At 35.7% G+C, this 27,378-nt stretch overlaps 1 protein-coding gene across 1 annotated transcript in view; it reads left to right on the top strand.

The window, feature by feature from the left end:
• DPYD (dihydropyrimidine dehydrogenase) overlaps positions 1–27,378 on the top strand; it is a 944,675-nt gene that overhangs the window by 795,810 nt on the left and 121,487 nt on the right. Inside the window, exon 20 of the mRNA XM_016189943.2 lies at positions 22,792–22,971. Within this exon, the coding sequence (XP_016045429.1) occupies positions 22,792–22,971 (180 nt within the window). The remainder of the gene's footprint in view (positions 1–22,791; positions 22,972–27,378) is intronic.

Here is a 27,378-nt window from a genome sequence, read left to right as displayed (position 1 = left end):
TTTCATACACATGAATAGTGCATAAAGATCACTATAGCTTCACCAAAATTCTTTACTTATTTCACTTAACATAATCACTTCCAGTTCCAGTGGCTATATCTACCCTCCTACACTGTGTTCATAACTACACTATTTACAATAGATAAAGTATAGAATTAACATAAAGGCCAAAGAACTGATGATTGGATAAAGAATTTTTGGGTTATATGTACACTGAAACACTACTATGCAATCTGAAAGGTGCTAGATTATTTTGTAAGCAAACACTTATACAAATACAAATTCCCTTCCATCAATTATTTGTGATCAATATCAGTATTGTTCTTATTCTAGAGATAGTATGTTAAATTTTAGAATGATAAAGACTGTGATGTAAATTCAAAGAATTTGAGCTTGCATCATGGTTTTAACCACTATATCCTGTTGACTTTACTGCCTATTACAAAGACTACTATCAAAAGACAGATAATAAATGTTGGTGATATATGGAGAAGTTGCAATGCTCTTCTATTATTTGTGGGAATATAAAACAGTCTGGCAGCCTCTTCGGAAAGTTAAACATAAATTTATCTTACAAACCAGTAATTTCACTCCTAGGTATCTACTCAAGGTATTTTAATATCTGTATCTACAGGTTTGGGTGGTAGCATATCTGGTAGAGCACACACATTGCTGTGTGTGAGAACCTAGGTTCAAGAAACTGGTCCCACATTGGGGAGGGCGTCAACTTTTAGGAGCAGTGGAGCAGTGCTAAAGATCTTTTTTTTTTCTCGTGTTCCGGGAGATGGTGCAGAAGATAAAACATTGGACTCTCAAAGCATGAGGTCTTGAGTTCGATCCCCAGAAGCACACACACCAGAGTGATGTCTGGTTCTTTCTATCTCCACCTATCATTCTGATCAATAAATAAATAAAATCTTTTTTTAAAAATCTATCTCTTTCTCTCTCTCTCTCCACATATATATCCCTTTCTGTCTCTATCAAGATGGTGGCACACTACTATCTGTGATGACTTGAGTTCAAGGCTCCCCACCAATAATGTGGAAATATTCAAGAGTAGTGGAGTAATAGTGCATCTGTTTCTCCTTCTCTACACTCTTTTTTCTGTTTCTATCAGAAAAGAGAGAGAGAGAGAGAGAGAGAGAGAGAGAGAGAGAGAGAGAGAGAGGAAGGGAAAGAAAAGGTAAGGGAAAGGAATTGGGAAGGGAAGGGAAGGGATGGGAAGGGATGGGAAGGGAAAGGGAGGGAGGGGAAGAAAAAACCATTTTAATTTCTTTATTGGGGGATTAATAGTTTACAGTCAACAGTAAGATACAGTAGTTTGTACATGCATAACATTTTCACATAACAATACAACCCCCACTAGGTCCTCCTCTACCATCATGTTTCAGGACCTGAATCCTCCCCACTACTCCAGAGTCTATTGCTTTGGTGCCATATCCAACTTCAGTCCAGGTTCTGCTTAGTTTTCTCTTCTGATCTTGTTTTTCAACTTCTGCCTATGAGTGAGATCATTCATAGTCATTGTTTTGTTTCTGATTTATCTCACTTAACATGATATCTTCAAGTTCCATCAAAGATGAGTAAAGAAAGTGAATTCACCATGAACCTGAGACTTGGGAGGCTCAGGAATTGAGTCTCTTTGCATAACCATTATGACATCTAGCCCTGTTCACATTTCTCAGTTTTCCATGTAACAATTCAGTGTCCCTCTAGATCCTTCTCTGTCATCATGTCCCAGAACCTGAACCCTCCCCACCCCCTACATACCCCAGAGTCCTTTACTTTGGTGCAATACACCATACCAAGTCCAGATTCTTCTTTGTGTTTATTGTTTAGCTTTTTCTTTTATTTAATTGGATTCGTTTCATTGAGGGTGCCTTTAAAATTTAGATGGAAAAGAGTTCTGCCAATATTTTCCTCTAAGTATTTCATGGTTTCTGGTCTGGCATCCATGGGATGTTGAAATCCCCTATTATTACTGTGTTGCTATTAATTTATTTCTGTAGCCCTTTCAGTAGATTTTTGATGTATTTAGATGGCCTCTCATTGGGTGCATAGATGTTAGTATTGTTAAAACCTCTTGACTGATCCTCTGAGTTTTAATAATGTCCATCCCTATCTTTTTTTAAGTTTTATTTATTTTAAAATCTATCGTGTCAGATATGAAAATAGCTGTTCCTTTTTTTTGTGGTCCATTGGCTTGTATGATGGTTTTCCATCCTTTCACTTTGAGTCTATTTTTGTCTTGTTGAGGTAGGTGGGATTCCTGCAGACAACATATTGTTGGGTTGTGTTTTCTGATCCATCTTCCTACTCTGTGCCTTTTAATACATGAATTCAGGCCATTGACATTTATTGATATCAAAGACTGAAGATATTTTAATGCTATTCTTGTAGATTTTTAGAGTGTTCTGATAGATGGCATATTTATGGTGGTCTGTTTATAGGAGACCTTTCAGAACTTCTTTCAGGGCAGGCTTGGTGATAGTTGATTCCTTCAACTGTTGCTTGTCTGAGAAGGTTTTTATGCCTCTATCTAGTCTGAATGACAGTCTAGCGGGATACAGTAGTCATGGTTGAAAGCCTTTCTCAATGAGAGCTGGATATATATCTTGCCATTCTCTTCTGGCTGTTAGTGTTTGTGTGGAGAAATCGGTTGCTAATCTTACGGGTTTTCCTCTGTAGGTGACTCTTTGTTTTTCTCTTGCAGTATTCAAGATCCTTTCTTTAGCCTTATTCCTTTCCATTCTATATATGATATGTCTTGGTGTCTTTAAGTCTGGGTTAATTTTTGGGTACCTTTTGAGCTCCTTGAACTTATGTCTTTTTATGTTGTCTAGAGTAGGGAAGTTCTCAAGTATTATGTCCTGTAGAATGCTTGGGAAGAAAAAAAAAATTAAAAAGACTGCCAGGAGTGGTAGAGTCCTCTTGCAGGCATTGAGACCCAGTAATAATCTGGTAGCAAAATAATAAATCAAAATCTACAAGACAACTTTTAAATAAATTAACATAGTAGCACTTTCCTTAAATCCAGAAACCAGAGATAATCCAAACTTCAATCAGATCATGAAGATATAAACGAAATGTAGTAGAAATTGGAAAAATTAAGAATGTTTTCCTGGCAATAGTTAAGATGCCTACTAGATGATATTTAAGCAGAGATAAGAGAGAAGCTAATATGTCTCCTATTTCTTATCTTACCTTTCAGAGGTGAAATTCAGCCTGCAATTGCATCTACATCATGATATTAATAAATTAATATATATCTTGACTCTTAACAAGATTATTTAGTCCTCTTCAAGTCATATGAATATCTCAAATTTATTAGAATATTAAACACATAAATACATGAATGCATGTGTGTAGATAGATATTCAAAGATCAATGTCTAGATGGATGTCTACAACAGTGACTGCATGAATAAATAGCAGGAATTTCAATAACTCCTTACTATTCTTAGAGATATACTCCTGAATTTGATTTTGGATAATACTAATTTTTAGAGGATAATAATAAAATAAATAAAATCACCAATATATGTTTTAATAAGAGCTCTAGAACATATATTTTGCAAAGGTAAAATATCTCCTCAAATATGTTAACCTGCTCAATTATTTCCTTAAGTCATGTTAATCTTACATGTGGGAAATATATATGACTACTCTGCTATGTCTAGTCAGATTGTATATTTCATATTTTGTGATCATAAGTCTGAAAACTTTCAAAAAAAATTATTCTGACTTCAAATATAAATATTCATAGTTAAATACTTGTACCTTTTTCACGGATCTCACCCCACAAAATCAGAGAAGAGAAAGATCATAATTGTGGTTTCTTTGGTTTAACTGATAGATGTGAACCAAGAGGCTATAAAAATTTTTTTGAATTAAAATGTTGGGCATGCAAATACATGCCTTCATTATCTCCAAATCAATTATTGTGTGTTTGTAAGACAAAAGAAGATAATGTGTATGGATCAAAATATCAAACCTATGTTTCAGAGAGCTGGATTAATCCCACAGTGATAGACATGTCAGATATTATAATATTTAGCATATTTCCTCATGTGGAAAATGATAGGATTTCAGTTGTCATGCTTTAAGGGCATGAGCCATAATCTCATTATCATCGCTCTAAATCAATCACTGTGCCATGGATATTAACTCCATCCTGAAGACAACAGATGCAATAATGTATACGAGATGAAAAGTCCATGACTCATCTTTGGGCCTGGAAACAATGATGCAAGCTAAAAATCAGTGTAATCACAGGTGAATTTTGGTCAAATAAACCATGCACTGCACTTGAGTGGTTTTTGCATAGCTAAATTAAGAACCATAGTTAAAGGACCTGACATGTTTAAAACACAGAAAGTAAACATGAGCACTCAAAAAAAATTTTTTTTAAGTAAACTGGTTTAATTGCATATCAGACCATTATATAATCAGAAAATGTTCCACATAACAGCTTCAGAAAATAAACAGCAGTTTAATTTCCAATGTAACAAGCTACGGACAAGATTGAATTTGCAAAATGAAAAATTTCAGCTTGTCTGCATTTTCCTGATTTACCTTTTAATTCATATTATAATTGATATTTAATAATTGATTTAAAGTCTTTTTTATATTGGCTTATAGGGAGGAAATAGTAATCAGATTTTACTTTATGGACTTAAAGCAAGACAGTTGAGACTCAGTTATTTTCCTGGTCTCAATAGTCTATCTTGTATGTTCATCTGGATATGATAAGCTAATTTTTTACAGTATAGAAGTGATCATTTTAGTCCTAGGGCTCAACAAAGTAACTTATCTTAGAAATGAATCAATAAAAGACTAAAGAAGCCTTCTGTGTTGCACATACACCAAAAAAGCTTCCTGCTAAATAGTACTTCAGCTCTTCTCTCATTATGTCCTCATAGCAGCCTTTCAGGAAGATTTAATTCTGACAGATAGGAAAAAAAACAAACATGAAAATAAAATGTATAATTAAAAATCATCTTTAAAATGCTCTCATGTTCCAAATATTTTAATATATAAAAACTCCTGGCTGTATTCCAGCAAAGGAAAAAAAAAAGTAAGGTCTTAGGATGGTGAAGTAACTCACTTGGATAGTTTGCTACCTGGCTGAGTTCAAGCCTGGCCCCCACCGAATTGAAGGATATTTCTATGCTATGATCTTTCATTTTCTTTCTCTGCCTCTATGCCTTCTCTGCCTCTTAAACACACACACACACACACACACACACACACACACACACACACACATACACACACACACGATCTCTTTCATTTTCTTTCTCTGCCTCTATGCCTTCTCTGACTCTTAACACACACACACACACACACACACACACACACACACACACACACACACACACACACACACACACGTGTTATGCTCTTTATTGGCTCAGTATAGAACATGTTGATAGTGGAGTGGAGAAAAGATTGTTAAGTGTAAATGTTTACATAAATGTGTATGGTAGTAAATTTACTTGCCTGCCTGAACTATTTAGAGTAAATTGATCAATTTCTAAATTTTTTTTTTAATTAAGTTTTTTTAAATGTATTTATTTTCCTTTTTGTTGCCCTTGTTATTTAACATTGTTGTGGTTATTAATGTCATTGTTGTTGGATAGGACAGAGAGAAATGGAGAGAGGAGGGGAAGACAGAGAGGAGGAGAGAAAGACAGACACCTGCAGACCTGCTTCACTGCTTGTGAAGCGACTCCCCTGCAGGTGGGGAGCCGGGGGCTTGAACTGGAATCCTTACGCAGGTCCTGGCGATTTGCACCATGTGCGCTTAACCCACTGCGCCACCGCCCGACTCCCCAATTTCTAAAATTTTAAGTAGAAACTCAGAATAATTGAAGATAAAGAACTATTTAAATAAAGCTGTTGGTTCTGATCCAAGTACATGGGTGAACTGACTTGGATATCAGGTCACTGTGAGACAGTAGCCAATAAATTAAATAAGAGAACCCAAGCACAAAACAAGATAATGACTCTGGCTTTTATTTTCTTCTAGTTCTATTCTGTCTTTCACTGTAACTATAATTTAAATTTAGAGACCTTTGGAGATAGCATAGTGGTTATGCAAAAAGACATTCATGCTGGAAGCAATGAATGTCCCAGGTTCCATCCCCAGCACCACCATAAACCAGAGTTAAGGCAGTGCTCTGGAAAAAAAAAAAAGAGTTTAAACTTTTATACATATATTTGTGGAAGTTACTATCTTACAACATTGCATATATTGGACTTCGTTAAATGATGTACTTATAGTTTCTGATTTACATAATTATCAAAGAGGAGACTAGAAGAAAAATTTTATATGATACCTTCTTCTGTCGAGATTCAAGTATATGACTGGGAACATCCGGTTAGCCACAATTCAAATACAGCATCAAGAAGACTGTTTAAGGATAACTGCTTCTTTGTATGAAAAACAAATGGTATCCTCAAAGAGCAATTAAGTAGTAATGAAAATCATTAATGTTTAAGTGGTGTGCTGTGTGGTACAGATACTATATGCACTGAAAATTGAGATTAAAGCACTTTTATTGTGGATTGTTGTGAATTCTGAATTATGTATTTGTATATGTCGAGGGAGAAAAATCTATTATTGAATGAAATAAAAGAGAATTATACTTGTTATTGAATGGTCTTATTATCATATCTTTATCTTGCTTCATCCACATTCATTCATTTATTCATTGAACATTCATCATATTACGACATACACATCTTTATGTGCTAGAGATGCAGTGATGAACAAAAAAGATAAAATCCTTCTTTATTTTCTTGTATCTCTGAAAAGATGATGGGTGAAATGGAAATAATACATGCCACATGTGTTTAAGGCAATGGACTTGAAACTTATTTTTCATTTTATTTGGTAATCCTAAAAGATTTCCATTTAAGAGAAATGGAAGATATATAGATAGACAGATGAACAAAAAGAATACATGTGTGTGTTAGAAGAGTATATGATATGCCCCATTTTCATATGAAAACCATTCAGTTTGCTGTTACAGTAGTTTAAACAGAAATGCAAGATTGTATTCTAATCATGAGAAGATTTAGCTTCTTTCCTACAACATAGTAATCACTGAGTAAATTTCAATTTAATTATAAAAAGCAAGGAAGGAATTGGGAAAAGCATAAAGAAATGACAGTTATGAAAGAACAGATTAGGTGTTAAGTATATTTCTACACTTGAGTAATTTTAGGCAGTCTTTTATTATTATTTTCTTTTTTTAGTATCATTTTTGTGGCTTTCTTTCCCTTCCTTTCCCTTCCCTTCCCTTCCCTTCCCTTCCCTTCCCTTCCCTTCCCTTCCCTTCCCTTCCCTTCCCTTCCCTTCCCCTTTTCCTTCCCCTTTTCCTTCCCCTTTTCCTTCCCCTTCCCCTTCCCCTTCCCCTTCCCTCTCTTCCTTTCTCCTCCCTCCCTCCCTTCCTTCCTTCCTTCCTTCCTTCCTTCCTTCCTTCCTTCCTTCCTTCTTCCTTCAAAAGGCCTTTGGAGGCCAATATCAAACCTTCAAATCTAGGATTATCTCTATCAAGTTAGGTCCCAAAATTCCAAATCTCCAGCTAAGCAATAAAGGATCTGTGAATTATTTCAATGTTAGTGTTTTAAGCTCAGTAAAAGTACCTGAATGATAAGAATGTTAAACCAACCCAAAAAGTGACAAAGCATTTTGGAATGGAGATAAATGAAAATATACTCCCAATCTAATAATTGAGGAGGGGACATTTACAGTACGGGAATCATATTTCCATATTGATCTAGCAAAATTTCAATATACTGATTGTACTAGTATATCTAATTTCAAACAAGTTCCCTGTTTGCTCTCAAATGTTACTGTGTGGATCATGTATTTCTCATTAAACTCATTAACTGTAAGCATCACCTCTAACTTTAAACGAGAAGTTTTAATTAATTTTGTAATCTTTCTCCCAGTTAATAGCTATATTTAGATATCAAAAACATCCGTCTTTTTAGTGAGATGCGTAGATAATACTACTTCACAAGTCATTGCATTCATCTGTAACCATGTTCCAACAGTTCATCTTTAAAGCTGGAAGTCCAGAATTTTATTTTTAGTTTCTTAGCCCTCATTAATTAAAGGACAGAAAACAAAACACCCTCATATATTATTTATTTTCCTAATTTCCCCACAAAAAAATCACAATCTTTCAAGCCTCATGTTTTGGTTTTTTTTTTTTTTCCACAGGTGAGATTATCAGTTTTCCTTTCTTCTTTCCTTCCTTCTCTAATTGTTTTGTAACTACATTTTTAAAGATGCAAAGCTTAGTGCTTTGCATTTCTAGCCTGGCATGGGTCTTTTCTGTGCTTTCAGTTTATTATCCTGAACATTGGCGATTTTTTTCACTTCCATACCATTTAACTTAAATTACTCTTAATCAGCTAAACTTTAACTTTTGTGTCATGGATTACATTGACAACTCAGTGAAGAAATTAACTTACTAAAGTCACATACTTCTCTAAAAGTTGTGTTTTATCAGTAATAAAACCTACAGATGCACTTATTTATGTATTTATTTACCTCCAGAGTTATTGCTGAGACTCGGTGCCTGCATTACAAATCCACTGCTTCGAGAGACTATTTTCCCCCCTTTGTTGCCCTTGTTTATTGTCGTTGTTGTTGTTATTATTGTTGTTGTTGCTGTCATTGTATAGGACAGAGAACTCGAGAGTGGAGGGGAAGACATAGAAGGGGAGAGAAAGACAGATACCTGCAGACTTACTTCACCACTTGTGAAGAGACCCCCCCCACCCCCACTGCAGGTGGGGGAACCAGGGGCTCAAACAGGGATCTCTGTGCTGGTCCTTGCGCTTCGCACCATGGGTGCTTAACCCACTGTGCTACTGCCTGATCCCCTGCACTTCTAAACTGTGAATGGTTTAAGAGGTAGTTATGTTGACAGCATTTTACTCATTGCATGAAAATTCATTTGCTTCCTTGAAATGTTGAATGTTTGCTTTTATTGTTGAATAACCACATGCTTTATCCATTTCCAAGGTATAACACAATATTTTCATGGCCATTTTTCCCAATAGACATGTCTTCTCTAGGCTGTCTGTCTCCCTCTGTCATTCAGCCCCATGTGGTATTTAGTAAATTATATTGTAAATCAAGTTTTCCCAGCTGTGTTGACTTTGTTGAAAACAGTTGCCTAAAATTATGGAATTTACTCATCCAGTCAATATTATTTGAATGTTTAGTCTCTTTTACTTATGCCATCTTTAAGATGGGAGGTACTGAGCTTGCACAGTGCCGTATGCCAACCTTTGTATTACCACCTCTGTTACTGCAGAGTAGTAGACAATTACTTTGGTTAATAATGTACCACAACAGTAGCCCAGGATTGCAGACATAGCCCCTAACCAGAGAAGGAGATGTTCTGGAGTTTTGTGTGTAGAGGACTCTAGGACTTTTCTAAAGTCAGTTTAATCTTGCATTTATGTCTATGGGGACGCAAGATCATTTATACCAGTGTCTTTGCAGAGACAAAATAGCAATCACCATTCTTTTTTTTTTATTATTGAATAGAGAAAGAGAAAAATTGAGAGGGGAGGAGGAGGGAGAGACAAAGAGACAACTGCAGCCCTGCTTCACCACTCCTGAAGTTTCTCCCTGCAGGTGGGGACCAGGGGTTGAACCCACATCCTTGCCCATGGTAATGTATGTGCTTAACCAGGTGTGCCACCTCCTGGCCCCCAAATCACCATTCTTTAATCCTATTTGTTGCTCCTGACTTTATTTTTAGCCCCTCAGAGAACAAGTGGACATGTTGGATTTCTGTATGTTATATTGTTGTTGTTGTTGTTGCCTTTACTATTTCTTCACTCAGATCATTATTGAACTCCAAGTCTGTTGGAACTGACTTTGTAAAAGACAGATACAAAGAAGGAAACAAGCAATCTCATGGGCAGGCAGTGGCACAAATGTGCAAGAACCCGGGATTCTAGACCCTGCTCTCTACCTACAGAGGGAACACTTCATGAGCAGGTCTGCAGTTGTCTGTCTTTCCTCCTCTGTATCACCCCTCCCCTTTCAATTTCTTTCTATCCTGTCAGGTAAAAATAGAAAGAGAGAGAGAGAGAGGAAAAAGGAAAACAAATTGGCCCCATAGAGTGATGGATTCATAGTGCAGGCACCAAGCCCCAGTGGTAAATATGGTGGCAAAAAAAAAGAACAATATCTTCCTAGATGATACTCTTAAAAAATAAAGACTTTAACTGGAAGCATTCCCCCTCAGTTCAGGCACTAGACAAGACTGCCCATTATCACCATTACTATTCAACATAGTGTTGGAAGTTTTTTCTGTAGCAATCAGCAAATCAGAGCAAGGAATTAAAGGGACACAGGTTGGAAGAGAAGAAGTCAAACTCTCACTGTTTGCAGATGATGTGATAATATACATAGAAAAACCTAAAGAATCCAGCCTAAAGAACCTAAAGAATCTTGGAAATTATCAGGTAAAACAATAAGGTGTCAAGCTACAAAATTAACATACAAAAGCCAATGGCATTCCTCTATGCAAATAATCCAGATATCAATTCCTTTTACTATAGCAACAAAAAACAATAAAATATCTAGGAATAAATCTAACCAAAGAAGTGAAAGACTTGTATACTTAAAATTATGAGTCACTATTCAAGGAAGTGGAAGAAGACACAAGGAAGTGGAAAATTTTCCATGTTCATGGTTTGGAAGAATTAACACATCAAAATGAATATACTGCCCAGAGCAATATACATAATTACTGCAATTCCCATCAAGATCCCAACCAACCATTTTTTTAGGAGAATAGAACAAAAGCCACAAATGTTTATCTGGAACCAGAAATGACCTAGAATTGCCAAACAATCTTGAGAAGAAACCACAGGACTGGAAATATCACACTCCCAGATCTCAAATTGTAGTATAGAGCCATTGTAATCAAAACTGTTTGGTACTGGAATATAAATAGACACACTGACCAATGAAATAGAATTGAGAGTTTAGAAGTAAGCCTCTACACCTATCAGCTCTAATCTTCGACAAAGGTGCCCAGATTATTAAATGGGGAAAGGACAGTCTCTTCAACATATGGTGTTGGAAATATTGGGTTGAAACATGCAGAAGAATGAAACTGAACCACTTTATTCCACCAAATACAAAATTAAATTCCAAGTGGATCAAGAACTTGGATGTTAGAACAGAAACTATCAATTACTTAGAGGAAAATATTGGCAAAACTATTTCCATCTAAATTTTAAAGGCATCTTCAATGAAATGAATCCAATTACAAAGAAGACTAAATAAAAAGTAAACCAATGGAACAAATTAAAGTGTTTCTGCACAGCAAAAGAAACCACCACCGAAACAGAGAGATCTCCCACAGAATGGGAGATTTTTACATGCCATACAACAGATAAGAGACTAATAATCAAGATATATAAAGAGCTCATCAAACTCAATAACAAGAAAACAAATGACCCCATTCAAAAATAGGGAGAGGATATGAACAGAATATTCTCCATAAAAGAGATCCAAAAGGCCAACAAATATATGAAAAAGTGCTACAAGTCATTGATTGTCAGAGAAATGCAAATAAAGACAACAGTGAGATACCATGTTACTCCTATGAGAATATCATACATCAGAAAAGGTAGCAACAACAAATGCTGAAGAGGTTGTGGGGACAAAGAAACCCTCCTGCACAGCTGGTAGCAATGTCAATTTGTCCAACTCCTATGGAGAGCAGTCTGGAGAACTCTCAGAAGGCTAGAAATGGACCCTTCAATTCCTCTCCTGGGGATATATCCTAAGGAACCCAAAACACCCATCCAAAAAGATCTGTGTATACCTATGCTCATAGCAGTACAATTTGTAACACTCAAAACCTGGAAGCAACCGAAGTGTCCCAACAACAGATGAGTGGCTTGAGTAAGTTGTGGTATATATACATAATGGAATACTACTTAGCTATTGAAATGGGAAATTCACCTTCTTTACCCCATCCTGGAAGGAGCTTGAAGAATCCATGTTAAGTGAGATAAGTCAGAAATGGATGGATATGGAATGATCTCACTCATAAGCAGAAGTTGTAAAACAAGATCAGAAGAGAAAACACTAAGCAGAACTTGAACTGGAGTTGGTGTATTCTACCAAAGTAAAAGATTCTGGGGTGGGAGGTGGGTAGGGTTTGGTGTCCTGGATCATGATCATGAGACAAACAAACAAAAAAAAAACATTAATAAATAGACCTTCTTGCTCATCATGCCATTTGTGAACTGAACCTTTGAAAAGCAGCATCTGTGGGACTATTTATTTTTTCTCTCCTAATCCAGTTTTCCATGGAAGAACATAGAAAATTAAACTCAAAGCCAGATTTCTTAATAAGCTAGCATTTGGACAGCTATTTTACTTAGTGATCCTGTGCAGTTTAGTAGCAAAGCTGAAATAAGCCTTCCCCTTTTGGGGGGAAACAAGATGGTATTCTGCTACATGTTAGAGTTTTATCACTTTGGAATTAAAACAAAATACTCAAGAGACCTAAGAGTATAAAAGCATTTGAGATCTCAGAAGGAGTTTAAATCAATGCACTGCCACAGTTACAGAGCAGATGAAAGAGCCTGCTGTCTCAATTGCCAGGAAACTACTTAGGAACTCTCACTTTGATTTCTTCACGTAGTCAGTTACATTACTGCTAAATGCAATATATAGGGACATCGTGACTTTGATGTTGTACAGCTACAACAAATGGAAACTAATATGATAGAACAACTAAGATTTGTGGTTTTACGTGGATATACAAATGTATCCCTATTTAGTTCCCTGTGCATTATGTTTCTCTAGGGATTGTCTTTCCACCTGTATCTTTATAAAATTATAATTAGGGTGTTTTATCTGAATTCTAGTAAGTAGTGCATGCTTAGGTTATGCCAAAATGCATAGAGGGATATTTTAGTCTATATTATTACTTTAACAATAAGTATTGTACATCAGTTTCAAAAAAGCAATACTGCTTTATGCCTCTGTTGGTCAGAATTCAACTCAGTGAAGAATTTATTATCTCATGTCACCAAAAAATTGACATTTTAATCAGTGGGTCTGGACTAGAAACTGAATTTCCACTCAATGAACATGGAGATTTTTTTTTTCAATGTTGCTTTAAAATTTTTATAGTTAATTATTAATTTCTACTTTAAAAAGATCTGGGACTGACACAGTAATTCACCGGATAATGTACCTGCTTTTCCAAGCATAAAATCTGGTTCAAATTGAGCATCCATTGCATTGGAAGAAACTTATGCACTCTTTCTGTTTCTATATTTCTATCTGAAAAAGTCAACCCAGAGTGGTTAAGCCTTGACAAAAACAACAAATGTGTGTGTGTGTGTGTGTGTGTGTGTGTGTGTGTGTGTGTAATAGGTAGAAAGTTCTATAGGTCTTTATTATTTTCAGTAAATAATATGTTTGAAATTGTTTTGAATAACATGCTATACTTCATTATAATGAGATTATGAATTATTCCACAATAAGACCTAAGATTGCCAACCTTACCCCTAGCACTTCTTTCTTACCCTCTTTGAGTCCCTGAATCTGTTTCAGTAGACCACAATTCATTGAGGTTTCACCCTGTGTTGTTCCTTGCTTTGTTTCTTAAATGCCACCTATGAATGAGATTATCCCTTCTCCTTCTGGCTTATTTCACTTAACATGATTGTCTACAGTTCCATCCATGTTGTAGCAGAAGAGATTTGATTATTTCTTAGACATGAATAGTAATTCAGGTGAATATATATGAATATATACCAGAATTTCTTATACAGTCATCTATTGTTAGACTTGGGCTGTTTCTAAATTTTGGCTATCACAAATAGGGATGCCATCAATATAGGTGAGCACTGATCTCATATAAGTGGTTTTGTGTTCTCTGGACAGATTCCTTAGAAATGACTTGCAAGATCATAGCACAGATCCACTTTTAATATTTTAAGGAACCTCCAGACTGTCTTCCACAGGGACTGAGCCAAAGTCCATATTCTCAACACTGTGACAGTGTTCTCTTCACATCCTCATTAGCACCTTTTTCTCTCCTTTTGTTATAGGTCATATTTACAGAGGTGATCTGCTATCTCATTATTGCCTTGATTTGCATTTCCTTGATAATGATTTTGAATATCTTTTTCATATACCTATTGGCCCTCTGAAGATCTTCTTTAGTGAGGAGTTTATTCAGTTCTTTCCCTCATCTTTAATTTTTTTTGTTTGTTTTTTGTTGCTGTTGTTACCGAATTTTGTCTGATGACTGACATGTGACAACAATAATCCTATAAAACAGTATTCCCTCAAATGATACTGAAGATGAAAATTAAAAATTATATATGTTCTCATTTAATTAGGTATATTTTACAAAAGTAAGCTGACCCTATCACTTACTAATCATTTAAGTTGGAGCACAGCACTCAATGTTTATTTCTTATTTCTTCATTTACCGAACAATTCATGACACCTTCTCTAACTTCCTCTCAGAATTGCTGGTAAACAAAATAGAGTGATTCTTGAGACAGAATTGTTTTCAGACTATGTGGGAGACCATCACTGCCTCTGAAAAGCTATGTGTCCAGGAACATCATTAGACCTTCCTGAGCTCCTAATCTCTGAAAGATGGAGACTATCCTGAGAAACTGTGAAAGTTCCCTTAATATCTTATTTGTTAGCATGTGATAAATATGGTTTATTACTATAAAATCACTATAAATATGCTATGGAAATTATAAGATGCTACTTAGACATTTTAATTCTTTATCAAAATAAGTTGGTAAAGAGCCATAGTGGGATATTTTTTTCTTTTTCTGAGGCTTTAAGAATTAAATGAATTAGTTATTGTTTCATTTTTGGACTGTGTTCATGAGAAGGTATTTGAATCCCTTCCAGCTATGTAAGATTGCTATTACTGTAATTTGATGTGTGATAGAAATTGCAGAAAAATTTCCAATTTTGCCTAAATGTAGTTAGTGTTTCTTTTACTAATGAGTTTATGTAAACTTTGCAACTAATTTGAACTTAATTTGTAAACATATTATTTTACTTGCATGTAGCCTGAAAGCATGTGTTTTTACAACTTGGATTATAGAATGTCCGTCTATGTGAGAAGAATTGAAAAGGCTTAATATTATGGTCATGAGCCCATTTAGTTGTATTTCTGGTTCAAGACCCCTACTTAAAATCCTTGCCCCATTTAAAAATATCCTTTGAAATAGATGTTGCTTTGTTATACACTAACCCCACAAGCTCCTTAGTGTTATACTTCTGTGGAACTCTGCCTATTTATTTACCTGGGATTAGTATTTTTAATCCAATTTGATTTTGGTCTGTTAGCTTTTTATTAAATTGTCTTTTACACTTCAAGGAAGTTAACCTTTTCTTTACAAGAAAAGCATTTCATTTTCTCCTCTGCTAGACAATTTAAATTCTAGAATACTTGATACAACCTACAAAGTTTACTAACATCCTGTCAGAGCCTTGTAAAATGCTACCTGTATGGTTTTGCTGAAACCTTATGACAATAAGGACATATTATCCACATTTATTATATTGGGAGAAGTGGACTCAAGAGTTAAAATGACCAGTTTCAGTCATGCATTGAATATAGAACCAAGCTGGGTCTCAGACAGCTGGGTCTCTGAGAGGACTATAGAGTATTTTTGTTGTTGTTTTGTGATTATTACTCGATGCAAATGAAAGTGAAACCTGTAATATTATTTTGTTGAATTTGATAAAACACAATTCTGTAGAAATATGTATACTGTCTAATGCATGCTTTAAGGATTTATCCATATTATGAAATTTGTTTTAGGTCTCAGTTTATCTTACTAAGAACCTGAGACTATGGTATATACTAAATTTGTTGCCTTTTAGTTCCCTATATGGTAGCTGTCTTAATTTTGATGTTAAACTGAAGAAAGTTACTTATACTTAGGGAGGTAAGATGTAGTCTAAACATAATTCTGACTTCTAGGTACATGCTCTTAAACTCTAAGCTATTCTACTAAATATGGCATTAGAGCCATTAAATCTGACTTGAAAAAAAAAGTTTTTCAAGTCTGAGCTTTTTCCATTCTTTAAAAAAAGACATTAACCTCTTCCTGACCTATTTCAAAGGTAGATTCTGAGTATCATAAGATGTATTGTATGTAAAGGAAGTTTTAAAGATGTGTATCACTATAAATAGGTAATTTTCTATTGATATGGTTAATCACATTTAATGAGAAAGGCATAGCACCCCACAACCTCCTTCTACCCCCCTGTTATTTGTACAGTAACTTTTCATAGACAGGCTTCAATTAATTGTGGCCACATCTTAAGTGAAAATTCAGGGCACTGTGTCAGACCTCTAAAGTAGATTATTAGTGGCAATGGGAACTTTATGGCATAGCTCAAATCATTTCATAAGAAGCCTTCACCTACTCAGCCCCTGCACAAGGCTGGCCCTGCTGAGAGTATTGGGCTCCTATTTAAAAGAGCTCACTATAGGGGCATTCATGCTTATGGAAATAATTAATGGTGGCAATGATCCTTATAATGGCACCTGATGCCCTGCTGTGAGGAAAGATAAACCAGCCTTCACCATAAAGAACTTACAAATTATGCTAAGCAAACATGTTAATAGCTATTAAGAGTCCTAATCAGAGCTGTTAAACAAACAATTAAGAGATGTCATATAAAATACACCCATTTAGGACTAGCAGCTACATGTTTGGAGTTTTAAAAGGAACCATTTACCTTTGAGACTGAGATAAAGCCCTTAGTGGAGTATAAAGTCTAGGCAAAAACAAACCTCCTTTTTGAACACATCTGTTTTCTTAGCATCAAATTCTGTGAACAAAACTTTCTTCCCAGTGGTAGGCTTGGATCCTAAGATTTATTTTTACTCTTACTACTAGTCAATCAGAAAATTACTCTTGCTTGTTCAAATGTAACTTCTTACTGTAAACAGTGTTTTTTGTAAAGGGCCATACAATTATTGCTACAGTCTACTTGTAAAAAAAATCATAAAGAAATTACAAGACTGGAATAAATTTACATTCCTTGTTAAGATCAGATTCATCCCTGCTAGTGCTTAAAATCTGCCTAACCCAACGGCACCAACTTCACATGATTTGTCATAGATGCAGAATTGTGAGCCTCATACTACACCAATGTAATCAAAGGTAGAATAGAAACAACCTTCTTAGCCTTGGGTCCCACCATGCTTTTCCCTAAATATGTAAAGTCTACTTTTGGGGCTCACTGGGTTGAGCATACATCTTAGCATGCTCAAGAACCTGGATTCAAACCCTTGGTCCTGACCTGTAGGAAAACTTCACAGGTCTTGAAGCAGTGCTAAATTAGTGTCTCTTCCTCTCCTTCTCTCTATCTCCACTTCCTTCTCATTTTTTTCTCTGTCCTATCAAATTAAAAATAATAAATAAATATTATAAAAGATGACAGTAAAGCCTACTTCTTGATCAATGCAGCACCACTTGCCTGAGTCTGCCACATATAAATTGTGCCAAGTTTTTGGATTAAGAGAATCAGTGCCATTTTGTACCATCTCACTGAAAATTGGGGGTGAATGAAGTTCAGATTTACTTTACAATACTACTTTACAATTGTAAAGTGTCTCATTTCTTTTAGCAGCAGGATTTTACAACAGTCATGAATATCTTATAAAGTAAATCACATGATGTGACTTTTTAGAACCTAATTTCTTATGTTCATATTGTGTACTGTTTTTAAGACTATAACCAAGAAGCACATACTACCAAAAAATTAGATTCTCACAGTTATCAAAGAGGATTAAGTCAAGTATCAGTCGACATTTATAGTTTTTATAAAAAAAAAAAACCCTATGGAGGAAATTATAGGGTTTTTTTAAATAGCTTTTCTGAAAAAAATTCACTCTAAGAAAGATGTAACAGGCCTAATTAATGCCTGAATTGTTCCTCCTAGGAAAAAATTTTAAAAATATAATGTAAACGGGCTTCATAGAAAGTATTCTTTTAAAAAAATATTTATTTATTTATTTATTTATTTCCTTTTGTTGCCCTTGTTGTTTTATTGTAGTAGTAGTAGTAGTAGTTGTTGTTCTTGATATCATCATTGTTGGATAGGACAGAGAGAAATGGAGAGAGATGGGGAAGACAGAGAGGGGGAGACAAAGATAGACAACTGCAGACCTGCTTCACCGCCTGTGAAGCGACATCCCTGCAGGTGGGGAGCCTGGGGCTCGAACCTGGGGTTCTTGCACTTTGCGTCACCTGCACTTAACCCGCTGCGCTACCGCCCAACTCCCCATAGAAAGTATTCTTTTCTGTATATGTGATTTTTTTCAATGCTTCTTCCTCCAATGTAGTAATTTATAGTACTTCAAAACAGGAAATGGAGCGATTTTTGTTTCGCTTTTTGGTTTTTCCCTGTTGTTCTTACAATAAATAAATGATATTGACAATTTTAATCTAGCAGTATAGTGTTTTTCAAAACAATATATATTTTTAGATTTTAATTTATTGGGCAAATTTTTTTGTGTGTTTCCAAATCACTTTATTGGAGGGTTAATCATTTAGAGTGCAGTTATTGACACATGGGTACAATTTTTCAACTTCTGCAAAGTACTCTCACATACTCCATCATGCTGTTTCAGGATTCAATACACATCTCCCCCAAATATCTCAGGAACCTCACCTAATGCCAACGTGCTGTCTCCTTCCACTTAAGGCACTGCCCCTACCTCTTTTTAAGCTCCTTTTCCCTCTCTGTGAATATCTTTGTTAATATTTTCAGATCTGCAGATGTAGACCATGCTATTTCTCTTATTTCAAAACAATATGTGTTTAAGATACATTGGGCATTTACAAAGTGTAAGTTTGGTTCACGGACGTTTTGAAGGAAAATCTAGTTGTAGTTGCATTGCAACAGCTTATTTTCTATAGATATCTATATGCTAGTCACATTATACATATGGTCATGAGTCCTGGCTCTCCTTTCTAACCATGTAATTTTAGGCAAGTCATTTAACTTTTCTAAGACAAAATTTCCTCACCTATAAAACAGGATTAAAACGTAAACCCACTTCTTAGGGTTATTTTTGATGATGAAATAACACATTAAAATTGCTTACCGGGAGTCGGGCTGTAGCGCAGCGGGTTAAGCGCAGGAGGCGCAAAGCACAAGGACCGGCATAAGGATCCCGGTTCGAACCCCGGCTCCCCACCTGCAGGGGAGTCGCTTCACAGGTGGTGAAGCAGGTCTGCAGGTGTCTATCTTTCTCTCCTCCTCTCTGTCTTCCCCTCCTCTCTCCATTTCTTTCTGTCCTATCCAACAACGACAACAACAATAATAACTACAACAATAAAACAACAAGGGCAACAAAAGGGAATAAATAAATAAAATAAATATTAAAAAAAAATTGCTTACCATGAGTCTGGAGAACTATTTCATAGTGTATAGCTCATATTTTGCCATGCACGTGATTTAGATTTTAGCCTTAAACCATATGGAAGTATCACTATTCTGGAGGAAAAGCTGGTGCTGTGGTGTCTCTCTCTCTTTCTCTCCCTCTCCCCACTTCTCTCTCTCTCCCTCCATCCCTTTCCCTTCCCTTCCTTCTCCCTCCCCTCTCTCTTTCTCCAGTTTCATCTCCATTTCCATCATCTCCAAAAATAAAATAATTTGAAAACAACCAGATGCACACCTACCTCAATCTTCATTCATACCTCAACACACCATAAGAAAGTGGCTTCTCTGTTGTATAACTTCTCCCAGGTAAAAGCAGATGTTGGTTAGTGACTTTCTGGTTACCAAATTAGATGTTACTGATTTCCATGAAGTACTTGACATCTTCCTGGATTATGTCTTAGATCTCTACTGCTTGGTATATCCTCATGATTCTTTAGGTTTCCTTTTGTAATTTTCTTTGTGTTCCCATAATTCCATATGTGTTCTTCCTTTGAATACATGGGATCAGTATTACTTTTTGTAATACTGAGAACTCACAGACATATATATTTTCCACTCTATCTCATTCTATAGATTTCCTTAGTATAGTTTCAATAAATTCTCTCACTCAGCCTAGCAGTAACAAGGTATTAGAATGCTAGGCATGATGATTGTAATATATATATATATATATATATATTACAATCATATTATATATTATATATTATATATAATATTATTATATTATATATATTACAATCATATTATATATTATATATAACATTATCATATTTTATATATATATATATATATAACAATTTAAGGCAAAGAGGCTTTAAGAAATCATATTTATTCTCCTTTTCACAGGTATTTCCTCAAACTCATTTATGTATGACATGATTTTTCTTTTGGTATGATAGAAATTTAACATCTGGAGAAATGGGATATAAGTGGACTTTGTCTTATTAATTTAGTTTAGATGCTTTGTTGAATTGATTTAGAATAGAGAGAGGTGTGGAATTCTATACTTTAAGTTTAAATTTGAAGTTGAGCTATCTGGTCAGAGAGTCCTACTGGCAATTGTAAATGGAGTCTATATATAGTATCAAAACTGAAGAGATTATCTTTGTGAATAATCAATTTAGAAGTTATACTCCACATTCTTATCTTATTAAATCCACATTTTTTAAACTCTAATAATCTTTGGATATTATTATTACTATCAGAGAACTCCTCAGTTCTGGCTTATAGTGATACCAAGGATTGAACCTGTGACCTCCAAACTTCAGGCATGACATTATATTGCATAAAGTGCTGTGATATCTCTCTGAACCCTCCAACTCAAAACCTTAGTACCAATTCTCAAGTATATCTTTTTTTTCTAAGGATTATAATTGTGTGGATCCCACCTTTCTTAACTCTACAATTTCTTTAATCTCTGCTGTCATAAATATGGTCACCTAAATTTGAAAATCTCTTCTGAATTATATATTAATTTCGTGTGTGTGTGTGTGTGTGTGTGTGTGTGTGTGTGTAGAGAAGAATAAGTGGCAAAATGCAGTGTTTGTCAATGGCATAATATGGTGACCAAGGTAACTATGAGTTCTTCTCTTTCAGTGCGTCAATCTATTTGAGCAGTGAGTTGTCAATCAAATAAGTGAATAGTAGTTATAGGTCAAAAGTATATGAGCAAAATGAGACCTTAATCTATTTTGAGCTCTTAGAAGATTTCTTTAAGTATTATTTTCCATGAGACATGGAAAGACCATTAACACATGCGTATTAGACAGCCTAGTTTTATAGAAGAACCTTGATGTAAAGAAGGATGTGGCAAATCTGAGGAAAAAAAAGAAATCTGGGGGATTTGGAGCATAAAAAAGGATAAGTACAGTAGATGAGATAGAAGAGGTGCACAAGGTTATTTAATAGGATAGGACAGAGAGAAACAGAGAGGAGGGAAAGACTGAGAGGAGGAGAGAAAGATAGACACCTGTAGACCTGCTTCCTCACTTGCGAAGCAACCCCCCGTGCAGGTGGGGAGCTGAGGGCCCGAACTGGGACCCTTAAACCAGTCCTTGTGCTTTGCACCATGTGCTTAACTTGCTGTGCTACTGCCAAACCCCTACCCTGAGTCTTTTTTAAAAAAATATTTTTACTTATTTATTATTGAATAGAGACAGAAATTAAGAAGAGACGGGGAGATAAGGAGGGAGAGAGAATAATAGACACTTGCAGACCTGCTTCACCACTTGTGAAGCTTTCTCCCTTCAGGTGGGGACTAAGGGCTTCAACCTGCATCCCTGCACCCTGTGATGTGTACACTTGACCTGGTGGCCACCATCTGGCCCCTGACCCTGAGTCTTTATGCTTGGTAATGTCTAAGCTCTATGAGATGAGCCACCCCCTTCCTCACCACTTTTGACTTCTGGAAATGAACTAATTTTATTTAATTTTTGAAAGAGATTTATATATTTATATAAAAGAGAAAGTATCAGAATACGAATAACCCCTGGCATACGCAGTGCCATATATTGAAACTCTCAAAAAAGATCATTTCTTGAACTTGGGAGCTAAATCATTTGCATTTAAGATTTTTAATTTTATTGGAGAGTTAGAAGTTTGCAATATAGCAGCCAGGTGGTGGCACATCTGGTTAAGCTCACACATTACAGTGCACAAGGACCTGGGTTCAAGCCCCTGACCCCCACCTGCAGGGGGAAAGCTTCATGAGTGGTGAAGCAGGGCTGCAGGTGTCTCTCTGTCCCTCTCCCATCCTATCTCCTCCTCCCTTCTCAATTTCTATCTCTATACAATAATAATAAATAAAAGATTTTTTAAAAAGAAAGAAGAAAACAATCTTTTAAAAAAAGTTTTCAGTATGGTTGTTGACAAATAGGTAAAATTTCACATTTTACCATAATAGGTGTCTGCAAAACACTCTCATACCTAAATTATGTCCTTTTCCACTATTATGCAAAAGGACCCCAAAGCCCCCCCCAACCCTTCACGTTTAATCTTTAATAGTCATATCATGGCATACATGATATGTCATAATGTGCACATATTTAAAGTGCACAGTTTGATGTTTTGAAATATGTATTCAACTGTGAGATTTTACCACATACTGAAAGTATTCTGCATCCTCAAACATTTTCTTTTGCCTCTTTTTATTTCCTCCCTTTGCACTACCCCATCCCCAGTCAACAATTGATTTGTTGTGCCTAGAACAATGTCTGACACATAAAATATATATGGCTTGATGTTTGCTTCATTGATCCATTTTTTTTTTTCTAGATCTGCAGCGCTGTTCAGAACCAGGATTTCACTGTGATTGAAGACTACTGCACTGGCCTCAAAGCACTACTTTATCTGAAAAGCATTGAAGAACTACAAGATTGGGATGGGCAAAGTCCAGCTACCATGAGACACCAGAAAGGGAAACCTATTCCTCACATTGCTGAACTCAAGGGGAAGGTAAGTGCTCACTTATCCTGTGTTGTCTTTGTAAGCTCTGCCTCTGGATCTTTCTAGTTCAGGTTTTATGTACCCTCCCACCATCTCACTAAAAGGAAATACAGTGCCTGTTGCATATGGTTCCTACAGTAGAGTCATTCTGAAGGAGGCTTGATTATTGCTATATGATAGGTCTGCAAGCTAAATTTTTATAAAAGCAATACAACACAAGGTCATATGAAAGAAAGAGATTCAGTTCTGTAATGTAAAGTGCCTCCATAGTCTTGCTTACTGTGGTGATGCCTGGCATTCTTTACAGTGAGGGGCTGGAGATTTCTTTATTCCTTAACAAGCTCTGGAAATTATAACATTACCTTTCTGTTTTCAAGACAATCAAATCACTGGAGCCCAGAATAAGATGATAACATTTTTAAAATTAAAATCTAATCAGAATCTTTTGTAGCTGCTTCTGGTATGTGGTTAAACCTGGGCTCAAAAGGTTATGTCCCAACTTTCTCACTAACTGCTATTTTCAGAGAAATGTACACTACATTTATATTTTGTGTAATATAGTGATTTTAGCAAATCTTTTCTAAAACAACATTCAGCATTTTGCCTTCGTGTTTCTTTTGTATTATTCTAAATAGACCACCATTGTCAGAAGACGTTTCTTCAGTCCTGAATGAGGGGGAGGAAAAAAATTATAATTCACAGTCTTTTCAGCTTGTCACTACATCAATAATTAACTTTTAAAAAAGAGAGGCAAGTATAAAATGATTCTTTAAGGAAACATTTAATAATTCAAATGAATCTTAACTTGAAACAGATCACATGAGAAAGAATAGAAAACAAAAACCCTGAGTACTCTGCCATGGGTGGCAGAGTTAAGGACATAGAAGGAATAAGGGAAACATCATATAAAGCTGACTTACATTTGACCAATTTTAACAGGAAATATCCCTTTTCTTCTCTTTGCATAGACAAGAATAAGGGTTTCTTAAGGAACAATGTGTATGATTGCATGTCCAGTAATGAAAAACAAAAGGGAAAAAGAAATAAAATCTTTCAGTGTAGATTTCAGGAAAATATCATGATAAATGACTGCATGAGTGGCAATCAAACAGAAAGACAAGGTGGCATTAATATTTATAATATTGTAATTAGCAAGATGGTGCCTAAACAGCATTATTAGGGTAACTAATCATATTACCATAAACTGAGTCTGCAGTATTTAGAGAGAATCCTTGCCTTTATCAGTGACCATCGTGATCTTAAAATTTTGTAGCAAAAACAGTCACGAAAACTTTATATTCATTCAGTGTAAATATCATAAGTCATTTGTTTCTGATACAGTTCGTGTCTCCAACTTAGCAGTTGCCATGAAATTTGAAATGTAGCCACTATCTCACACTATGCAGATTTGTCTTTAAAGGGCCTCCCCACATACCAAAACTTACATATTCAAATAAAAGGTGGATAATAATGAAGATACTTGTATCAGTGACATCAATGGAAATTGATTTTCTGGTAGTTTGAATCTAGGTTCATGCTTTATTTTAGTAAGCCAAGCCTTTATCAAAATTGGAAATGTAATTTTCAACATAATCATTTGTTATAAAAAAAAAACAACTTTGCCTATACGATTATATTACTATTCATTTCCCAACACTAAGTTGAGGGACAAGCAGATGGTCTGGTGATAGATCTATGCTCCTGAATTCTTTGGTGCAGGGTGACATGACTACAATAGGTTACTATCTCCTTCAGGTTAATACTCCTAATAGTGAATCAAAATATTCTGGATTCGAGGCACAGGTGGCTTCATAATTGTTCCTTCTTTGTGTTGCTGGTGTTTGTATGTGTTTTTTAAATCAAATCATGTTGTACTGTCATTACCTATAATAAAAAACTGTCACTTACTTACAGGGTTTTCATGTTATAGGAGTCCTGAAAGAATATATAGATCCTTTTTAGAAAACCCTGCTATAATAATCTAGCTTCTTTAGACAGGAAAGATTTGTTTGGAATGTACAATTGTTACTCTAGTTAATCTTTCACTCAGAGGTCAGACTAGAATAAATTAGAGTAGAAATTTAGAGGAAACCAATTACAGTTCAGTGTTTGAAGACGTAGGAAAAAAAAATGAGGCTTTAGCCATGGAAATAAGGATTTGACCAAATTAATCATGTTATCTTTCAAGTAATTAAAATATTTAACATACCGTCCCTATGCATACCTCATTTATTAATTGACTTAACTTCCCAAACAGTGTTTCTTCAGGTGTCTTAGAAAGGGTAAGAAGGCAGGCATTCATATTTTACTCTGTTTTTGTGTGTGTGTTGTTAGAAATATTTTATCTATTTTTAGTGAGCTAATGTTGGTCTACAAATATACATAGTTTGGGGATACAATTTCATCTCTCATCAGAATTTAAATACCCACACCACACACCAACCACCAATATATTAATATGTCCCACCTTCTATATAATTCCTAACAATGCCCTACACCATTTTTGTCCCATCAGTTTTTTTGGGAAAGGATAGTGAAGAAAATACAATAGAATTCAGTAGGAAACTCCTGGAAATGATCGATCAATATAGTAAGTTTACTCTTATCTTATGGTATAAGTTGTATAAATCCATGCCTTCAAACTTGAGAACTAATTCCTTGGGAAGAGAAATCATGAGTTTTGTCACAGCACAGAGCTGCTGATTTTGAACTGTTGCTATTTAAAAATCGTATGTTGCAGCTGAGAAGGTGGCTCAAAGGCAAAAATACAGAACTTGCACTTGTAAGGTCTCAAATTTGATCACCAACATTGTGTAAGCTGGAATGGTGTTCTGGTACTCACTGTCTCCTTCCATGAATGAATAAGTAAATAAGTAAATTTTTTTTTTCCTCCAGGGTTATTGCTGGGCTCAGTGCCTGCACCATCAATCCACCGCTCCTGGAGGCCATTTTTTCCCCTTTTTGTTGCCCTAGTTGTTGCAGCCTTGTTGCGGTTATTATTGCCATTGTTGACTTTGCTTTGTTGTTGGATAGGACAGAGAGAAATGGAGAGAGGAGGGGAAGACAGAGAGAGAGGGGAGAGAAAGATAGACACCTGCAGACCTGCTTCACCGCCCGTGAAGCGACTCCCCTGCAGGTGGGGAGCCGGGGGCTCGAACCGGGATCCTTACGCCGGTCCCTGCGCTTTGCACCACGTGCGCTTAACCCACTGCGCCACCGCCCGACTCCCATAAGTAAATATTTTATAAGTATGTGGCACACCTGTGAAATATGTGTATTTCCATGGCCCTTCAGATAGAGATCCTGATTCAGTTAGAGGTTGGTCTATGAAATGTTTTGTTTAATATTTTTATTTGCTATTAATAGCGTGCTATAATATTGTAAGGTTACAATGAAGAGTTCCACACCATGCCTACTACCAAAGGTCTGTATCCCCACCCTCCCACCTTCCAAAGTTAATCACCATTCTCACAACTCTTGCAGTCTATTTGCTTATGTGTGTGTATGTGTGTGTGTGTGTGTGTGTGTGTGTATATGTGTGTGTGTGTGTGTGTGTGTGTGTGAGAGAGAGAGAGAGAGAGAGAGAGGGGGATGTGTGGGTGGGGGGGATTGTTCCTATGTATCCAATCTCTAGATTCTGTATATGAATGAAACCATCTGGTAGTTAGTTGTCTTTCATCTTTTATTTAGCTAAGCATAACACCTTCACCCAGTATTATCCATTTCATCCCAGAGGACACAGTATCATCTTTTTTGATTACAGAGTTGTATTCCATGGAACATCTATCCCACAGCTTCTTTAGCCAGCCATCCTTCTTCTCCATAATCTCTCCAAGACCTGTCATCTCGTGGTGGTTTATTTATGTAAGCCATTCTATCAGGTGTGAGGCAGTATCTCAGTGTAGTTTCAATTTTCATCTCTCTAATGCTAGGTGAAGTGGAGCATTTCTTCATGTGTCTATGGACTGTGTGTTTCTCTTCTGTTTAGTTCTTTGACCCACTTAAAACATTTTTTGGATTTTTTATTAATAGTTTGTTGCAAGATTGTAACCTTATAATGTATAGTTCCAGAATACACCTACCACCAAAGTTCTGTATCCTTCCACCTCCACCACAGTTCTTATAAGTTTAATTTTTTTGTTTCTCTAATGCTAAGTGAAGTGGAACATTTCTTCATGTATCTGTCTGGTTCTTTGGCTGACTTTGTATTGGGTTACTTTTGTTTCTTTTGTAGATCTGTGTCAATTCTGTTTTTATTTACATTTTAATTATTTTAAATATTTTTTTCTATTATCTTTTTATTGAATAGAGATAGCCAGAAAACTGAGAAGGGAAGCAAAGATAGGGACTGAGGCAGAGAAACAGCTGTAGCACTGTTTCACCACTTATGAAGCTTACTCCCTGCATATGGGGCAG

This window comes from Erinaceus europaeus, chromosome 11 (genome assembly GCF_950295315.1).
Source record: "Erinaceus europaeus chromosome 11, mEriEur2.1, whole genome shotgun sequence".
NCBI classification, from domain to species: Eukaryota; Metazoa; Chordata; class Mammalia; order Eulipotyphla; family Erinaceidae; genus Erinaceus; species Erinaceus europaeus.
This window is presented reverse-complemented; position numbering and strand designations above follow the sequence as displayed.